This window comes from Arvicola amphibius, chromosome X (assembly GCF_903992535.2).
Source record: "Arvicola amphibius chromosome X, mArvAmp1.2, whole genome shotgun sequence".
NCBI classification, from domain to species: Eukaryota; Metazoa; Chordata; class Mammalia; order Rodentia; family Cricetidae; genus Arvicola; species Arvicola amphibius.
Genome location: NC_052065.1, coordinates 112,566,728 through 112,588,536, shown reverse-complemented (window position 1 = coordinate 112,588,536; position 21,809 = coordinate 112,566,728). Strand labels below are relative to the sequence as shown.

Here is a 21,809-nt window from a genome sequence, read left to right as displayed (position 1 = left end):
GTCATATATTCTTTAGTCCCTGGTATATTATCTCCGTATGTGAGGGGATAAAGGAGAGGCAGAATCTAGATGACATTCAGTTTATTGATAAAGAAAAAGGTAGAGGTAGAAGGGGCTTCTAAGAGAGACAGCAACAGTGCCTAAGTTAAGCCGAGGCTCTTCGACTTCAGTTTATTTTCTCCGTGTTGTACTGCTAGCCAAACAGGTACCATATTATGAACCCACTTTGTCCTCTGTTCAAGAACTTGGCACATTTAGATTCTTGGAATTATTGATAAGTCCGGCTTTTCACCTTTCTTAGGATGAGAGCTCCAAAGGCAGAAACCATGTCTTTGTTCAATTTTGATGAGCTTAAACTAATGTTCAATATGTACTCATTAAAAATAAATTCCCTTGAGCACAGAAAACAGCGTTTCTTGGAGTTCCCATTTTCCAGTCATCTGTGACTCGTCCTCATTTGTCATCTCAGTGGAAACTTTATTGTTTACTTTTGTTTTAAATCAATACTAAAACTGAACGTTTATTTTAAAACAAAAATTCCTGTGATTGTGACTAGAAAATGAATATAATTTACCTTTGATAAAAACAATTCATCAAAAGAGACAGATGGCTCTTATAATAGGTAATAGTTGTGACCAACCTAATATCATCGCATACAGTACCACACACACCACACTACTGGTTAGGCATCTTTGTTGATAGTGGTTTATTTTTTGAGCTGACAGTCATATGAAATAAAATTAATGACTGCAGTGAACATTTTAGAGGCATCTAGTGTATTCCGAATGTTGTGGAGTCATTTCACCAAAATTGTTGCAAAATAAGTTTATTCCCCCAGATAAAATTTATATCCATGAAAGACTTGCTTCCCATCACCCCGTTTTACATTTTGGCTATAGTGAGTAGGGATGTCCTGCACATGAGCATACATTGGTTTGAGCATGAGTCTTCAATTCTTCCAGAGATATACCTATAAATGGTATTTCTAATTCATAAGGTAACACTAGAATGACCATTAAAAGACTGAACATCTTGGGTAGGTTTTCGGTAGCCTTTTTTGTGTTTTTGTATGTTTCAAAGAAGCACTATCATTGAAAATTTTCACACCAAAATGTGTTTCTCTACATATGGCATGCAAAGAGAAAAATCATTCCCATTATGCATATAAAATAGAAATTTAAAATTATTTCATCATATTTATGAAATACTTGTTTTGCATAAAATTTATTATTCTATAACAGCAGCAAATAATTTGAACACATGCCTAATTTGGTCTCCATATACAATCAAATGATACATTACTAAGTTCATTAAAACCATTCCTTAATATTGCCATAACCCTCACTGCATAGATCTGTTTTTTTAAATTCAGTTTTTAGTTACTGAAACATGATGACTTCAAACAATAAAAAAGAAAAAAACCACAGATCACCCACTTCACCATTATGTATATTATAAAGACTTCTTTGTTTCTTCTAATAAAGGAGGGTTTGACGTATCCATGTAAACAATGCAGAAATGCATTCTTGAGCATGATAGAGCATTGCACTAGTAATGCACTGGCCTGAAGGAGGTAGTGGTACCTGTCCTAGTCTTGATTTAAACAATAACATCCATTAAAGTAATAAGTGTGATGCAGCATGGTTTTCTTCTTCCAGCAATCATTAAAATAAAGTGACTCTATTCAAATTGTGCTTTGTATATCCAGTACAAAACACAGCACCCTCTAGAAACCTCTGACCTAATAGGATCTTATCCTCAGATATTGCATTGCCCCCCCCAAAAGAAGCTTAAAACTTATCTTCAAACTAGCAATACTAACAACGCATGGATTCCCCCTCTCTGTGTCTCTGTCTCTGTCTCTCTGTCTGTGTCTGTCTGTCTGTCTGTCTCTCTCTCTCTCTCTCTCTCACACACACACACACACACACACACACACACACACACACAAACAGAGAAGGGGGCGCTAAAGAAAGTTTTCTGACAAATGTCCTTAACATCCCCTGAGAAAAGTTGAGTCTGGTAGGCACTGTATATAAACCAATAACTAAATAAGCAATAACTAAAGGAAGGACACACATTCATTTAAATTCGTAATAATTTCCACTTAGGAGAATGCAGTCATCCTTTCATTTAACAGGACACTTTGGTTCAAATAATAATCACTACTTTAAATTGCATGCTCCATTTCTTTCTATATATAACAAAGCATGTCATCTTCTAGAATATTCTTCGTCTAATGGCAAGTATAATTTAATTCTTATGATATACAGACTATCATAAAAATCTTTGCATTTATTCTTCTTCTGAAGTAAAGTGAAATTTAAACCACTTCAGAATGCAAGTATCCATTAATATATACAAGTAGTATAAAATTGATAAGCTACATTAAAATTTAAATTTTCTGTGTGAAGATTGTACTGCCATTGATTCATACAACTTAAGTTTGTTCAAAAGCAAACACAAATCTGTCCACAAACAAAATATTTTGAGTGAGTATGTCAGGAAGGCATCCTGGAATCAGGTTTAACTAGGTAAAACAGTCTAGATCTGGCACAGAAACAGGGTAGGGGAAGAAGTGTCTACATAATATACCAGTTAAAAGAGCTGGACCCCATGGGAAAAACTGTGAAAAAGAATTGAAAACAAAACAGACAAACAAACAAACAAAAAACAAACCTGGGACTATTTCTAGAATCTAAACTAAATTATCTCATCTCATTTCTTAAGATTGCCAGCATCTAGTTTCTTAATTATAATGATGATTGACTGTAAGAAATACATGAAAACCACCTTAAGCTGTCTAACCAAACAAATCACTAGCAACAAATAACTGGTCATCAGTACTCCAATTTCTGTATTTATTGAGTACCTGCCCACTATTTATTGAGTACAAAACCCACTATAAATGACATAAAATGCATTTGGTAAGTCATCCATGCTCTGAAACAGTTCAATGAACAATTTCATAGGTATCAACAAGCTCAAATTACTTCAATGTGAAAATAAAAGCCATATAATAAATGCATTCAACTATTCAGAAGCCAAGAGACTCTCCTGAACCATCTGGCTGTTCAGAGAGCATCAAATTTGATGTGCACATTGAAAAATAGGTTGCATTCCGACAGAAACAAAAGGGCATCCTTGGTGGCACTGCCATGCTATGAATTTCACAATTGTTCTGAGTAGGGTGTGACAAATTCAGTTGGCTCTTGAGTGCTTTCAGACTTAGCCTACATATTCCATAGTCCATTCCTACATCTCCATTGTCTTCCTTCACTTCCCGCTTTGACTGCAACAGTAGGCAGTTGGTCTCACAAAATCTCCAATCCTCCTTTCCCAAATAACTTACACAGATGTCAGTTCTCTTGTGGAAAGCTTCAGTGAGTAGTCTGTGGCACATTCATACCTATATAACACAACACTGTGCAACACAGCAATTGCTTCACACATCCAACTTAACTTGGCTTCTGTTCACCTCTTCCACTCCTCTTTTTCCCTTGACAGCAAAAATCATTAACTTTTTTCCCTTATAGCTCCATGAATATGTTTCAGATTTGCATGCTCTCCTGAACAGCAGTGAAAGATGAGATTAAACAGCAGGCATTTTCGTAAACTTAAGAGAAAGCTACAGAATCTATACAATGATCTAGGGAGAATTTATATTTAACCAGCAGTTTTAGTCTTGTAATTAGACCATGACATGCAACGTAAGTGCTCTGCCTTACTTCTGAGAATTTAAAAATCATGTTCACATAGGTCCTGTGAGTTGTAGCTGAGATTATTGCTAAATATTTATGCTTTGTGGCTATTCTGTGTGGAATGTTTTTCACTGAATCTTTGAAGGAGCCACTACTAATACAAATAAAAGGTATTGTTATTTTAATTTTTATTTATAAATTACTATTCTAGTTGTTATTGATTTTTTAAAAATATTGTATAACTTGGGGTAAAGAGATAGCACAGTGATTAAGAGCATTAGCTGTTCATCCAGAGGTCCCAAGTTTAATTCCCAGCACCCACAGGGTGGTGTAGTCCCATTAAATACAGTACCTTCTTATGGTGTAAAAATGTACATGCAGAAAACACTTGTATCCATCAGTAAATAAATCTTTTTTAAAAAATCTTATGTAATTTTTATAGATATATGAATATATCCACTTCTAAAATTTATTTGATCTTTTATGGTATGCATTTAAGGTATACATCATGGTGATTTAGTACATGTAGACATGGTGAAACAATTACTAATAGTCAAATAAATTAACATTTCTGGCACACTCCATATTTGTCATCTTTAGTGAAAGTTCCTAAAATCTACTCTCCTGGCAAATTTTCATCAAATACTGCCATATCAATTACTAGGCTCAAGCTGCATTTCACATCTCCAGATCTTTGCAAATTACCTAAGTATAAATGTGTACCCATGACCACTTCACCCCATTTTTTCCTGCTCTCTGCCCATAGTTTCTACTTTTCACCTCTGAGGCTGGATGGTTGTTTTTTTTCCCCTTACATCTCATAGTGAGATTGACATTGGTCTCATTTCACTTAGTCTCCTGATTCATCTATGTTGTGACAAATGGCTGTTTCCTTTTTAAAAAGGCTAGACACGATTCCACTGTAATTTTGCATAGAATAAGTCATTTATTTCTTCATTATATATTAAAGGTAGTTTTTCATCTCTTGGCTATAGTGAATGATGCTATAACGAATATGGGTGTAAAGATACTTCCTTCAACAAGTTGCACGTTTCACTTCCTCATATGCCAAACACAAGGATTTCCGAGTCACATAGTAGCTCGGGATTGCTCTTTGGGGAACCTACATGCTGTTTTCTGCACTGGCTCTATGACTATATATCTTCACCAGTGTATACACTGGCTTGCTTATAATATCTCCATTCTTTCTAAAACATATCCTTTGTGCTTGAATACTTTCTGACAATCTATCTTCCCATTTTGTTGACTCCTTTATCATACAAAAGTGTTTTGCAAAAATATTTCTTTCTTTTTATTTTATGCATATGAGTATTTTGCTTGCATGCATGTATGTGCGCGACATGAATGCCCAGTTGCCCTTGAAGGCTTGAAGAAGGTCTTGGATCCCATGGAACTGGGATCCAACTGTTTGGAAGCCACCATATGGAATAATGGCAACCAAACCTGGCTCTTCTACAAGTGCTTTTAACCACTGAGCCATCTTTCTAGCCTCCATACAGAAGTGTGTAGTATAGTTCCAACTACTTTATTTTTGCTTCCGTTGCCTGAGCTTCTAATGTTACATCAAAATCAATGCCAATGCCAACAATATCACAGAGGGCATTCTCTACATTTCCATCTATGAATTTTATTAGCCCAGATCTTAGGCTTAGGTCTTTAATCCATCTGGGGTTTATCTTTGTGACTGGTTCAAGATAAGGGCACAGGTTCATTCCTTTGAATATCAACATCTACTATTTGCATGGATTACTTAGCACTTAAAGTCGTTTGTTTTTTGTTATGCTGGACTAAACTTATAGGTATATATTATATTAAATAATCGTGGTGATGGCCTTTTCTGCTCCTTCTTAAATTGTTTTACCATCAATGATGTTGTAATTATTTCAGACAAAATAGTTTTATATAATAAAAGGGAAAATTTGTACCTTTATCTTTTTGAGAGTTCTTTTTTTTTAAAACATCTGACTTTTTTTCAAGTACTTTCAGCATTTTGCGTTTTTCTTACAAGATAAATATGTTGTAAGATGCAATGTTAGTATGAATAATTTTCATATAAGTTCTATTCAATATTCTAACTTTCTTAATAAAAGGGGTTAACTTCTTCATACATTCCATAGTGTGCCTGGTTTTATTTAGAATTTAAAATTGATTCATAATTTGCATAAGTATAGAAGTCCCTTTTTTCCTTGGGTTTTGATGAGTCTGAATTGCATACCATTCTGAAATGAGCTGAGTAGCTGTTCATCATTTTCTAGGTTCTGAATGTGTTTTCTGTAAACAGAATTACCTTTTTTGGTTTAAGTGCCCATATTCATAACAAGAAAAGCTATAAGCTAGAGAAATGAAGTCACTATGTTATCAGCTAGGGATCCTAGCATCAGCTTCCTAAGCTCATGCAGGTTTCCCTCACCTTCCCATTCAGGTACCATGCCAATGACAGCAACACTGATCCTAGAATTGAACTTACAAAATGGTTTCCTCTATACAGTGGCATTATTAATTAATCAGATTCAACATGAAATTCAGGCCATGTTCATGCCTTTTATGGTCAATAGTATATTTTTAATGTGGAAACTAAAGTTCTGTAATTTTCTAAAGAAAGCCTGGAATTGGAGAGGAGCAAAAGTTTCTTAGAAAAGATGCAAAAACTAGTAGTCATAAAATTTTTAAATGACAAAATATAACTTCAAAGGAAAAAAGTAAATTTCTCACTAAAGGAACAAAGTGAGGCCCTAGATTCAACTTCCAGTACCATGAAAAAAGAAAGGAAACAGGAAGGCAAAACTGTAGGAAAGTGTGCACACTAAATATAATTCCATATCAAAAGTAAACCAAAACCCTCTGAAAAGTAAAAAATAAAACAACTCATTTTAATCAGGCAAAATACAAAAAATATACTTTAAAATGTCCAAATAGCTAACAAAGACACAAAAAGCCAAATTATTACAAATGAGAAGAGGGTAAAGTGAAACCCTTAACTAGGAGCCACTTTCTAGTCACAGAAAACCTAAAGTTAAATATATTCACGATGCCAAGAATGGGTGGTGTATATGAGTGCATGCCCCAACAGTTCCATTCTTAGTCTTGTGTCTGTTATGGTTTGCATCTTAATTATTGTCTCCAAAGTCATGTGATAAAGCCCTGCTTGTAACTACTAGTAAGACGTTAGGATATAGAGCCCAGTCAGAGAAAGTAGGTCAGTTGAGACATGCCCTTAAAGGGTATGTTGGGACCCTACCCTTCGTTCTCCCTTTGCTTCCTGGTGTCAATGAGGTGACATTGTTTACAGGTACCATGATGCTCTAACTCACATGAGGCTTAGAGTAATGGAGCCAGCAGACCCCAAAAAGAAGCCTCTAAAATGCTGATCCAAACAACATTCTTCCTTGTTTGTATGAGTATGACATGGGCACAAGTTTACATGCTCGTGTGTAGAAATGTGGGTATGTACATGCCACGGCATGAACAGTCAGAAGAAAAACAAGTGTCAGTCACTGCCTTCCATCTTGCTTGAGACAGGGTCTCCGTCTCACCACTTTGTGAGGCTAGCAGGACCATGAGTTTGGAGGATTTGCTTGTCTCTACCTCCCATCTCTGAAGAGGAGCACTGAAATTACAGGCGCCCGGCTTCACAGGGGATTTGAACTGACGTCTTCATACTTAAATGGCAAATGTTTCCCCACCAAGCCATTTTCTTTGCTTCCTCTTTAAGTTAATTTTCTATCTTATCTTCCCATGGCAACAAAAAAGGACTAACACAATATCCAAGGGAAATAAGTACATATTCAAAGAACTTACGGAAGAAAAGTATCACTCATAATATCGTATCAACTGCACATAAAGATACTTTGACTTCTTCTGTTACTATTTGTATCCCCTTAATCTCCTTAAGTTGTCTTTTTGCTCTAGCTGAGACTTCAAAGACTGTATTGGATAGGTAAGGAGAAAGTGGATAACCTCGTCTCATTCCTGAATTTAGTGGAATTGCTTTGAGTTTCTCTCCATTGAATTTGATGTTGGCTAGATGCTTTAATTTAATTTAATAAAATAAATTGCCTTTATTATGTTGAGGTATGTCCCTTATATCCCAAATCTCGCCAGGACTTTTATTATGAAGGGGTGTTGGACTTTGCCAAAGATCTTTGTCTTTCAGTTGGCTTATATGGTGAATCATATTTACTGATTTATGTATGTTGGACCATCCCTGCATCTCTGGGATGATGTCTACTTGTTCATGGTGGATTAACTTTCTGATGTGTTCTTGAAACCAGTTTTCAAGTATTATAATGTGAATTTTTGCATTCATGTTCATAAGGGAAATTGCTTTGTAGTTCTCCTTCTTTGTTGAATCTTTGTGTGGTTTAGGTATCAGGATAACTGTGGCCTCCTAAAATGAATCAGGCAATGTTCCTTCTGTTACTATTTTGTGGAATAATTTGAGGAGCATGGACATTAACTCTCCATTGAATGTCTGGTAGAATTCTGTGCTAAAAGTATTTGGTCCTAGATTTTCCTTTTTGTTAGGAAGAATTTCCGTTATTGATTCTATTTCACTAGGGGTTATAGGTCTGTTTAAAATGTTTAAAAGGCTATTTTAAGGTTCTTGTCTTGTGCTTCAGCTGTGTTGCAGTTCTCAGGGTCTGCTACGGTAGGGTTGCAGGACTCTAGTGGAAACATATTGTCCTGAGTGTGATTGATTGTATTTTTATGCTGGTGTCTAGGCACCTGGGTTTGGGAAGACCAATTATAGGTGTTGGTATCTGGTCTTATCTTTCTTGGGTGAGTGGCTTGTGGTTTCTGTTGCCCTCTCCGGTTCTTTGGAGAGTGTGGTGGCTCTGTGCTGCCTGGTAGGAAATCCTCTTGGGATCCTGATAGGTGCGGTCAATGAGGGTTCCAGGTAAAATGTGTTCCTAAGTATTGAGTGCTCATACTTAAGAAAGAGGATGGACTAGAGGGGCCTTATGGAGTCCACAGGAGGCAGGAAAGCAACGTGTTTACCAGGATCTGCTCAGTCCCCTAGTAAGAGAAGTCACATGAGGTAGTGAGTTACAGAGCTGGGGGTGCATCTTGAAGGATCGGATGTGGAGGAGAGGAGGGGGAGTGAAGATCGGAAGTGTGCTACCTGTCTAACTGACATACTGCTTCTTTGGCAGGCTAAGCTGGTAGGTTCCTAGGGAATGCCTACTGGAGCCGGGGGCTGAGCTCACAGGATGAACTGGTAGGAAGTTTGGAGCAGAAGATCTGTGTGATCCACTGGAGCGGGAGGCAGCAGGGAGAAGAAGGCTGCAACAAGTGGTCTGCTACAGAGTTGGGGGGAGAGTGGCACATGAGATCTGGAGTGAGGAAGGAGCAGTGACGATCCACAGTGCCTGCTGGTTCCCAGGAATGCATGCCGGAGCAGCAGGCTGTGATAAAGAATTGAGTGTGGGGTCGGAGAGGAAGTTTAGAGGGGAAGATCTGTTTGATCCACTGAAAATAGGGGAAGAGGATAGAAGGCCGCAGTAGGTGGTCTGCTACGCGGCTGGGGAGAAAACTGGAGGGATTGATTTGGAGGAGGGAAGGGAAAGGTGAAGATCTGCACTTACTCTACCTGCTTCTTTGACACATCAGCATCCTTTAAATGATTACTTAATAAGACTGTTATGTAAAACCCATCATATACTATATATCAAATAGCCATGACTTTATATATGTTCCACTTCTCTCTTAACCGTTTCCATTTTTTTGTCTTACAATTCAACTATATTTTAAAGTATCTCAGAATTCAGAATCACAAATTCATAATGACTCACTTAATGACGGGGATATGTTCTGAGAAATAAATCATTAGGTAAGTTTAGCACTGTGTACATAGCTTATAGTACATCCACACATTTACACAAACTTAAATGGCAGACATTACAGACATTGTAAAAATATTCCACATGAGGTTAATGTCACTGAAACACAGCATACTATTTATACCAAACATTTTTATATGAATAGGATCACAATCTAAAATAATATTAAAAGTATAGTATAATGAACACACAATCCAGTAACTTAGTCATTTATTATCATTATTAATTATTATATCTTCCACACAACTAATAGGTGAACTTGTATACAACATGCAGAAAAATAGGTTCATTTCTATCACTATCTTCATAAATACACACCTAATGAACTGTCCTGTGTTGCTAGGGTGACTACATAGGGTTTTTCACCTCCATTATAAATTGACAGGACTCCAGTTGTATACGCATCTATTATTAATGGAAATGATGTCCACTGTAGGGCTGTGCCACATTTTAATAACTAAAGTCCCACACTAAAATTTCAATACTACTAGCACTTCCATACCACTTACTATTTGCCAAGCCTGCTGCCAACTGTGCCCTCCCTCTTTCCCCTCACACACATTACAAGCATACACATATCATACTACAGCTGCAATGGAGGCATTACTGGCCCCACTTCACAGAGGATGAAATTGAAGTTTAGAACAGATAAGAACATTCCTCAAGACTCCTACCATGCATAATAACCAGAACACAGAGAACTCTATGGGACATGCTATTTCCAAAGCTTCACCCAAACTCTGCAATCAAACTACTAGGAAGGAGAAATATTCATTTACACATGCATAAACAAGTCTATTTTTCTTTAAACCATTAATTTAAATTCTTAACCTGTCTTGGAGCGCTCTAATGGCTCACAGTAACTCCGTGGAAAGCATATAACTGGATTTTTAGTGACAGAAATAGCTGTATAATCACAGGGAAGTACTATTTTAAAAAATATTATTGGGACTTTTACTATGAAGCTATGATTGTATTTATGCACAGATAATGCTTTTAAAACTAAAATTTGAAATCATAATCTCCAGTGACTGTACGCCGGCTGTTTACACTTTATATCCAGTGTGTTTCCGAGATGCGCTATTTTCATTAGCAACACTCCTTATGTATCTGATCACTTAGCTATTCTCTTATTTACTTATTGAAAAAGTAATTTCTATTTTAAGGTAGGAATTGAATAAGTATTTATTGAGTACCTTCTATGTTAAGCATATAAAATAGAGAAATCATACAACTTATAAAGTAAACTGTTTCCATAAATACCGGTTGCGGAGTATCGCAGCAACTAATTCTCCTCTGTGTAGAATATCCATCACCTCTCAGAGCTGAACAGACCTATTCAGGAAGAAAAGAAGCCAAAATTCACAACAGTGCTATTTTTAAAATTTAGGAAAGTTTTATAATATAAGTCCATGTATCAGTGTCTATAATAAAACCTGTGGAAATTATGAAATAGAATCATATAACAAAGTTCAACAGTCACAATATATTGAAAACCCAATGGCGAATCATTAAGTAGTTACTGAAGATAGTATTGATAATTCCATGTGAAGTCATCAGCGAGCACGCGTCTGTAGACAGTCAATGCATATAGAGGAATTGAAGATACATATAAACAGATTCAGTACACTTGAGAAGTCTGTGGGAAGTTAGGTTAGATAAAAGAAATGAAAAGCAAAAGGTTGAGGCAAATATTCGCTACACAAAGACAGCATCAATTCCCACGGTGATGTGGACAGTCAAAGTCTGAGAAGCCCGTAAAGCTTTTACAGGGGTTTGCACAAAATACAGGCCAGAAATTTAGAACATCTTAAATATTAGGGATTAAACACTAGGTAGCAATTTTGTTTATCTTGAAATGAATGGAATTGGTCTCAGGGTTATCTTGTTTTAGTAAACTGAATTATACCTATGTCTTTTTCTTTGTAATAATGTCAATTAAAAAGATAGATATTATATACAATGCTACATAATTTATATATTAATATATATAAATATAACATCATACACATATTAATTAATATATAATATATAACTTGGTATGTATAATGTTAAAAGATTGTTTTCTTTTTTAAAAAGTTTTTAAAAAATGTAGATATTATATGTAATACTATATAATGTACATATTAATATAACATTATACACACATCATATAATATATAACATTCTACATATGTTATATATTAACATAGTATACAACATGTTATATATTAGTATATATTATATAGTATATATATTATATTAGTATATATAACATAATGTTTTATATATATAAATTATACTTTCTTTAAGCATATTGGAAATCAAAATGCATATTTTACTTTAGTGTTCCTTGTTAATAAAGTCAAATTATCACATTAGAAGGATAACAATGTGTTACAAGCAGTTTTGTTTGCAAAAGTGTCTGCTATGAAAATTTACAGAAAAAAATGATTGCAGAGTGGAAGAGGGGCTCCTCATCTATCTCTAGTGCTCTTCCATTTTAGTTTTTATGGAATAGGAGTGATAGAAAAATATACTCTGTTAGACATTTTTATATAAATTTGAAAAAGGAAACAAATACAAAGACTAAATAGTATGTATATTTATGTTCACATCACGTTTTATGCTTATAATCATGCTGTTGCATGTAATCAAGAACCTTAAGTGAAACTACAAATTTAAAGCATCTCAAAGCCAAATGACTTTGTATTTACACTTTATTTAAAACTTTCTTACTGTCTGTTTATCTTTATAAATTTATGCATGCTTTGACAGTTTCACACATGCAAAGAATATATTATGTTTCCTCTTATCCCTATACTTTTTCTATCCGTCTCACATCTTCATTATACATCATCATCCAACCAAGTCTCCATTGCTTGGCCTGTCTTTGGTGTCTGTGTGTGTGTGTGTGTGTGTGTGTATGTGTGTGTGTGTGTGTGTGTGTGTGTGTGCGTGCGTGCGTGTGCGTGTGCATGTGTTTGCATGTGTGTGTGCAACTGTGTATGCATGAGTGTGTGTCCTACTGAATTAAGAGATCCACTCCTACGGTTATGAAAGTAAAGCTATCCACTGCAGCATGAACAATTCACCGATGCCTTCTTCACTAAAGACAAGGAGGCGCTCTCCAGCAGCACCCCTGCAGTGTCATTAGCTGCCCCCCAGTAGTACTTTCCCCACTGTGACTGACAGCTTACAGGCCGAGTCTTACATAGACTTACATACATACATAGTCTTACATACAGTCAGATGCAGCTCTTGTGAGTTCAAGCACTCACTTATGTCTTGTCTATCATACACTTTCTGGTTTTCCATTTGGCTTTTACACTCGAAATTTCTGCCCTTCAGTAGTAACTCTGGATCCTTGGAAACAGTGTTGTGGATGTTCCTTTTAAGTGGACAGTTAATAATCACCTGTGTTCAGAACCACTAAGCACCCCGTGCTTCACAAGCTGGTATGCAAGGTCCAAAGGATGGAAATACCATTAGAGCTTTTTCTCTCCCAACTGCTGCCACAGCATCTTCTGACACTATGAAAACAAGTCCTGAGAACAACTTCCTGCCCCTTTCCATGATAGTGGCCGTGTATTCAGAAACAAAATATGTGGTGCTTCCAGCTATAGGATAGGCTCGTGCTATCTGTCCTAATTTATACTGTTGTTACTGCTATGATAAAACACGGAACATAGCCAACCTGAAGAAAGGAAAGGTTTTCTTGGCATACAGGTTATAATCTTTCATAGAGGGAAGTCCAGGCAAAAACTCAAGACAAGATTGCAGAAGAAGATACTGAAGCAGAAACCATGAAGGAATGTTGTTCTCTGGTTTACTCCTCCATGCTTTCTTAGCTAAATTTGTAATAGAGTCCTGGCCTACCTGCCCAGGGATGGCACTGTTCACAGGCTAAATGGTGAGAGGATTTTGAGATGTTCTAATGTTGTGGAAACTCCTTCAGCTAATAGCCTTTAAGATACCGGCCCACTTTCAGCGTGGTCTCTTGCACTATAAGTGCAGATGAAAAACATGCCTGGCCCTTTTATCTGTTGGATTTGGCTCCCAGTTCCCAGCGCACAGAAGCCTGAGGATCGCTACCCTTACTGTGAGCTCATCCCTAAGTAAACCTTTGTTATACTCCATTCTGAGCTATTGTGGAACTCTTTGCTACTACGACATTCTAAGATTTGGGTTTTGTTCAGGCTCTATGGCATGTTTTAAAGGAGCTATGATAAAGCACTAAAATACTAAATGTACCTAGATTGCTACTAGGACTCTAGAAGGATGAGATGAGCAATAAAGCTTTGCTATACTAATTAAATTAGGCAAAAAACTATAGTGTCCTGAAGCTAAGCATTCAAACCTACTTATGATCCTTCCTGTCACTTGGCGGTGTCCCACTCTGAAGCACTATGCTGGAAAACTTGACCCCTACCGTGGCAGTGCTGGGAGGCGTTCAGGTTTGTTAGATGTTTGGATCGTGGAGACGACACCCTTATTCATGATCGTCTTGTGGAGTGGGTTCCTAATAAAAGGATACCTTTCATTTGTTTGTTTGCTTGTTTTTGAATTTGGTCTCAGAAGGGGCACATGTGATGGTGTGCACACAGAAGTCAGAGGTCAACTTTGTGGGAGTCAGTGCTCTCCTACCCTGCACTACCCATGACTGATTTCACGTCATACAACTTGGCAGCAAGAGCCTTTATCTGCTGGGCAATCTCACCAGCTTTTGGCTTGCTTTTGTATGTGTGCACTCACTCTTTCTCCTTTTCATCGGCTCCCACAGGATGATAAAGCACGAAGAGCCTGGCACCTTGATTCTGAAGGTCTACTCTGTAGAATAGAAGTAGTTGTCTTTTCTGGATGAATTAACCCTCTTTGGGATTTTGTTAGAACAGTTCAAAGTGTGTGATCTAGGAAACACTATGAGGACAAGCCAAGAAAGGTTAAAGATGATGTCATACAAAAAAGAGGCAGAACAGCTCCAGCGTCGCACAAAGTGAAACGTACCAAGGAATTACAGACAGAACAAGTATGAGGCCTCAACCTTACATAAAGAAATACAAGCAACTAAGGAATACTGAGAGTTGAAGAAATGGTCTTCCCCATGGAAGAGCACACCAACTGGTTTTCTCATACCAAAGAGTCATCATGAAAACATGTATGCAAGTAGCATCATACAGACCAAGCAGGTTACATTTAGGAAGATGAATTTCAAAGAGAACAAGGAAGGTTATATGAGAGAGTTTCCCCTTCCCTAGGGGAAAATGATATTATTGGATTAGAATTTCAAAAACAAAAGAAAAATATTTTTTAAAGTCATTTAAAAAAAATAAGTGGGGGCAGCATGGAGGAGACGGATCAGCAAGTGAAGGAATCATCTATACAAGCCTGATGATTATGTAAAAAGTCAGATGAAAAACCAAACACTCCTAGGGCAAGATGGGCACTGAAGACGGGACAATCATCTGGAAGAAAGAGAAACCCAGCCTGAAAAAGATAGAAATAGAGAACTAATGTGGAAAATTGTCCCCTCATCTGCACACATGTACCTATAATAATACAGACCTATCACTCACATTATAAATAATAAATAATTTAAACAACACAAATAAAAAATAAAAAATAAATAAATAAATCTAAATATTATAAAATACATAAATAAAAACGTAGACATGATCACTGGCCCAAAGTAGGGACAATGCTTATGAGCAGGTAAGATAGGATGACTGTGCCTCCAAACTTAAAACAAAAAGACATGCTCCTAAGATTTTGCATATTATAAAAAGAAAGTGTTCAAGAATAAAGAGATGTCTCAGTTAAGAATAGTAACTGCTCTTGCAGAGGACTCTGGTTCAATTCCCAGCACCCACATGCTGGCTTACAACCTCCGTTAAGTCCATTTGCAGGGGAACTGGTCTCTGAACTCTGTGGGTACTACATACATGTGGTGTACATACATGCAGGCCAAACACCCATACACATTACATAAAAATACATAAATCTCAAAAAATTAAACAACCACTAATTTACTAAGCCAGCATAATCTCTAACAACAATCTATAAAAATCTATAAATACAGGTAGTATGGTCTCCACCCATCATCAAGGAAGCTTCTCTTTATATTAGACAAATACCATTACACAAAATGCAGAGTTGGGGAGCTCAGTCCCAATATATCTACAAAACATCTGGGCTCAGGGAACACTGTACAAAGGGTATGGGGAGACTGTAAGATTCAGTGGATTGATAGCTCAAATGAGAACAGGGAAGGGAGAAATGTTGCAATTAAATTATAATCTCAAAAGATAAAGTAAACTTTCAAAAACCTAACCAGACAAGCACTATAACTAAAAAGACATACTTCAGCTGGTAATATTGGTGTATGCTTTTAATCCTAGGACCCAGAATGCAAAGGAGCTTAAGTTTGAACTCAATCTGAGCCACATTATGAGACCATGTCTCAATCTGGTGTGGCTGACGGTGGAGGCTGACTGAGAAACCAAGGACAATGGCGATGAGCTTGGACTCTACAGCATGGACGGGCTCTGTGTGAGCCTTGTCAGTTTGGTTGCTCACCTTCCTGGACCTGGGGGGAGTTGGGAGGACCTTGGACTTAACATAGTGTAGGGAACCCTGTTGGCTCTTTGGCCTGGAGAGGGAGGGAGTGGGGGTATGGGTGGAAGGGAGGGAAGGGAAGGGGGAAGAGGAGGGGAGGAGATGGAAATTTTTAAAATATTAAATAAAAAAAAGAAAAAAAAAGAAAAGAGAAAAAGTCACACTTCTCATTGCCTGTGACAACCTGACAAATAAAAAGGGAAATTAATCACTACTCAGAGAACACACCTGACAAAGACCTAATTGTAGCTTGCCATTAAAATATTCTACTTAGCTCACTAGAAATAAAACTGACAAGACTGCTCCTCGTAGTTGAGATATCTTGTATAAGTCAAGGGATTTTGCCATAAGCATTTCAGTAACTCGCAAATCTAATGTTTCAAGAACCTATCATATGGTTAGCTAGTATTTCAAGTCAATTCCTATGACTTTACATTTAATTAAATACCACCCTATCAGTCTATCCATGTCTGTAAAAGAACCAATAGCTTTAAAAATAACGAGACTTGAGTTATCCCAAGTTAATGTCATATCACATAAGGTAACCCTTATTTAAGAATTAAACTGATGTTATATGAAACACATTGTAGACGTTTCTACAAGAATCTATCCTCATGTAAAATTGTGATGATTCCTGCTATAAGGAAAGGATCCCGACAGGACTGGTGGGAAATGCTCAGCACCACGAAATCAAAACATTTACGAAATCAAGCAAAATTGAATTTAACTGCATCCCTCTAACTCAAGTTAAATATAGAAGCATCACTGAAAATATGAAATTATCTTGAAATCATGAAATCTGAAATTTAATAATCAGAAATGTGTTCTTTGAGGTTTATTAAATGAAAGGGTACATTTCCCTCTCTCTTTTCTTTTATTGAAAATGGATTTTTTATACAATATAACTAGATTACAGTTTTCTCTCCCTCTACTCCTCCCAGCTCCTCAACACCTCCCTCCCATCCAGATTCACTCCCTTTCTGTCTATCAGAAAACATCAGGCTTCTAAGGGATAATAATAAAATTAAAAAAGATTACTCAAAAACAAAGAAAGCAAATGTGACAAAACAATCAAACCAGGAAGAGCAAAAGAAACAATATAAATGCAGAGACATACACATTCATGCTCACACAGAGGAATCCCCTAGAGACCCAATACCAGAAGCCATGTATACTTGCAAAGCATACATTTTAAAATATCACAGAAAGAACTGGTAATGTATTCCAGTGGAACATCACTGACTACCATACACAAAGCACTGGGTTCCCTCTTTAGTATCTCAAAAAAGTCACAAAATGATAAACTATCTTTTAAGCTCATAGTTCCCTCCTACCTGCATCATAGAAGACGACATAACCCAAACACCTAAACGCCAACTACTGCAGTAAGTAGTAACTTCCTTCTCATAGCAAATCTATACTTGAATACTCCAGTGGTATGTTCCCATATAGTCGCCCCTTCTAACTGTGTAACATAAACTAGAACAGTCACACTACCCTAAATGTTTCACCTAAATGCATAATGCATCGCTGAAGTAAGTGATCAGCTTGCCTGGTTTCCCACTGACCTCTGTGGAGCCAAGTCTGTAGGTCTGAAAAATCTATTGGTGACTGTAATCAAGTAGGGCTGTCAATAACCATTCTCATGATGGAACTGACTTGGTTTTTTTTTTTTAATATAACATTCTTTTTGATGGAGTACTAAACCTGGAAAGAGATGCTCAGGATACATAGTACAAATCCTCTTTCCTCTCACCATAAATTTAGGGATGCTTCAATGGTGTCAGCTGATTGGCAACTTCACTGAATTTCCTGGGTCCAGAAAATTACAGTAACAACTATTTCTAGATCCAAACTCCCACTTGAATGAGATTTCTATGATTCATCTGATTCTTGCTCTTTCTGGTGGCATGACGACATAGATGACACAAACTTCTCTAGAAATTCAGGTGGCTGTTCTAGTCACTGAGGTACCATGCCCATGTTATCACCATGCACCTCCTTGCTGTCCAGTATATGTGCCATATACATTTAATCATGGTGCTTTTTTAGAGCATCACTTTTTCCTTCTCAACAAGGTTGTTCATGGTCTCTAATTTTCTCACTCGTAATATATTTAGGAATCCCTTGGGGTCTATTGTTGTCTTATGACATCACTTGCCATTTTTGCAAGTAATCATTATTACTAATGATTATATTGCACTCCTATTTTTAAAATCTCTATTATTTTCAAATAGTTGGCCTATTATTAAAAGGGCTATTTTTTTTTAACAAACATTTATTTAGCGTCAAATGCCAGGCCCAGATGACTTGATGTCTCACTTTGAATCAAACTTACTTCTGCTAATCACCAAAATCGAAACTCTTCCTGATTATTCAAATTAAGGAACTGAAAAATGAGAAAGAATGCATGTATCCCATAATCCCTACCTCCCTCTTACTCTTGGAAGTTAGAAATTTGTTTCCACTGACTCCTACAACACAATATTACAAGAAAAAATACAAGAGGGAAAAATATAAGTAACAACAGGAAAATGTCTCTGTATCAGTGGTCTACAAGCTTAAGCATCAGAAGCCCCGAGAGAGATGCTAAATACAGACTGCTACAAACAGTTTCTCATTCATTTCGGATGAAATGAGTCCAGAGAACCTGTGTTTCTAACAAGTTCCCAAGGGATGCTGCTGCTGCACAATCAAAGAAGACAGTCTAAGAACTAATGATTTGCAGCTAATATAACACTTCTTATGCATTGTGTAGACAGATTATCTGGAAATCTGGCACAGTTAAAGAGGCTCAATGTAAGAATGTTGATCCTATAAACAAAAGAACTACTTTTATTCCACAAATGTCACATTCTAAGTGTCAAGGAAAAAATCACTCATAAGTATCAAAATTTGTAAATATACCTGAGTACAAGAGGAAAACCTCAATATATATGTGTGTGTGTGTGTGTGTGTGTGTGTGTGTGTGTGTGTGTGTATAAAGGTATAAGTTTAAAAACTTTACATAAGTACATAAAATAATAAAGGATCTGAGAAAATAAGTATTGATGCATATGCAACATAGGAGCAGACAGACTCGATTTTATACAGAAGCTGTTTTTTTTTCCTCAGTATAATTTCAATCAAATTACTTCGAGAGAAGAATTGCGAGAATTAAATGAGATGTTTCCATAGTTTTTGGTATTTGAATGCTAAGTCCTCAGTTGGTGGCACTGTTTATTGAGGATTAGGAGGTGTGGCCTTGTTGAAGGAAGTATGTCACTAGAGGCAGGCTTTGATTGCTTAGAAACACACACCATTTCTTGTTGGCTTTCTCTGTTTTGTGCTTACAGTTCAAGATGTGAGCCCACAGCTTTTGCTCTCAACCTGCAGTTGCTGCCATCTGCTGCCTCCGATACACTGCCGTGGACTCTAACCATCTGAAATCATCAGCCCAAATAAACTCTTCCATAAGTTGCCTTAGTCATGGTGTTTTATCACAACAACAGGAAGCACAAATACAGAGGGCATGGGTATTGTAAAGGTTGAATCTATAGATTAGGGAAAAACGAGCAGGTGAAAATCTTTCCAATTGCTATTAAAATGCACCAAAAATAACATCTCTACCATGTAGTGTGAAATCAAAGTTTATCTTGATAAAATATACAAAAGACAGATTATTTCTTAGCTATATCATAAATGTAGCCGTTGAAATCAGTTAAGGACAAATCTGAATGTTTCAAATAACAAAACAAAACAGAAAACAGCTTGTAAGGGTAATCCCAACACTTGGTAAAAGCAGGCAAGGGGATCATTAGTTGGAAGTCTACCTAGGACAAATGGTGAGTTCGAGACCTTCTCAATAAGACTTTGTTTCAACCCCATCCCAGGCAACTCCCCTTCAAAAAAAAACCAGTGGCTGGGAAAATGGCTACAGGCAGTTCATATAGTTACTGCACTATACACATAAAATATGAATAGATTAAAAATCTGAATATGACTGAACCAGAGGCCAGAGTAGTCACAGGGACCCTAGGGAAAACAACTGCCCACCACCTGCTGAAAACCCCTTTAAGCCTGTCCAGTATCTCCAGACTGCACTCCTGGGCACCACATTCCCATCTACTACTTTGGAAGAAGTCTTCATCTTTATCAAAGGCCAGGTAGGATCTAGAAATGCCAGGTAAGACATCACCCACTGCCAGTAACATGCCTGAAAATCCACCCAATAACCCCAGACTGTATCCCCTACCTTGGGTTCCACACTAGGGCCCACAGCCCCAGCAGCCTTATGGGAGTCCAGGCTGGTCCTAGGAACCCCAGGTAAGACATTACTTACTGCCCACAAAACCCCGTTAAAGCCTGCCCAACGATCCCAGACTGCACACTCCCTGCCCCACCACATCTTTACCCCCAGCTCCATATTCTGGTCTATGACTTCAGGAGACTTCTTCTTTACCAGAGACCAGACTGTATCTAAGGACCCCAGAGGCTAGGCCAGATCTAGGGACCCCAGGTCTATGACTCAGAAGCAGATTTCAACTTCCCTGAAGCACAGGTCAGATCTAGAGTCCACAGTACCTACAGCTATACTAGAGCCAGGATGGTCCTAGTGATCCCAGAGGCCAGAACAGATCTAGGGAATCCAATCTGTACCTCCTCCACTGGTCTCCATATCCTGGTCTATAACTTCAGAAGAAGACTTCAGCTTTACCAGAGGCCAGGCCAGATCTAGGGACCCCTAGGTCCCAAAAATCCATACTGGACCTGAAGACATGCTAGTCACCAGAACCCTTGGCCATTTAGGCCAGAAGACCAGAGAGAAGAGAAAACAAGGAATAAAACCACCATCTAACCAAGACATATGCAGGAATCAACACCTAGATCTGTAATCACCCCCAAATCCAGATGCCTAAATGCCAGTGTGCGAACAAAATGAATAACAGAAAGGGCAATATGGTATCACCAGAGTCCAGCTACTCTACAACAGCAAGACCTAAACAATCTAATACAGCTAAAGCATAAGAAAATGGCCTTAAAATGACTTTATGAAAATGATAGAGGCTCTTAAAGAGGATATAAACAAATCCCAAAAAGAAAGACAAACAACAACAACAAGTCACAAACAGATAAAGGAAACTGTTCAAGACTGAAAATGGAAAGGGAAGCAATGAAGAAAAACACAAATGAAGGGGATCTTAGAAATGGAAAATCTGGGTACGTGAACAGGAACTACAGTTGCAAGTATCTACAGAATACAAGAGATGGGAGAGAGAATCTCAGGCACTGAAGACACAATAGAGGAAGAAATGGATCCATCAGTCAAAGAAAATGTTGAAACTAAAAAATTCCTAACACAAAACATCCAGGAAATCTGGGACACTATGAAAGATCAAACATAAGAATAATAGGAATAGAAGAAGGAAAAGAAACCCAGCTCAAAATCTCAGAGAATACATTTAACAAAATCAAAGAAGAAAATTTTCCTAACCTAAAGAAGGACATGTCTATAAATGTATAAGAAGCTTTCAGAACACCAAATAGATTGGATCAGAAAAGAAAATCCCCATGTCACATAATTATCAAAACACTAAACATACAAAACAAAAAAAGTATATTAAAAGCTCCAAGAGGAAAAGAGCAAGTAACATATAATGGCAGACCTATTAGA

General features: G+C 37.2%; 1 protein-coding gene across 6 annotated transcripts in view; it reads right to left on the bottom strand.

Moving 5' to 3' along the window:
* Positions 1 to 21,809, bottom strand: part of Klhl13 (kelch like family member 13) — a 168,355-nt gene that overhangs the window by 85,258 nt on the left and 61,288 nt on the right. For 5 of the 6 annotated variants that reach the window (XM_038316433.1, XM_038316432.1, XM_038316435.1 and 2 more), the window contains one exon: positions 10,826 to 10,897. The exons of the other annotated variant lie outside the window; for it this stretch is intronic. In XM_038316433.1, the coding sequence (XP_038172361.1) occupies positions 10,826 to 10,875 (50 nt within the window). In that variant the 5' untranslated portion in view covers positions 10,876 to 10,897. The remainder of the gene's footprint in view (positions 1 to 10,825; positions 10,898 to 21,809) is intronic. 6 annotated transcript variants of the gene reach the window in all.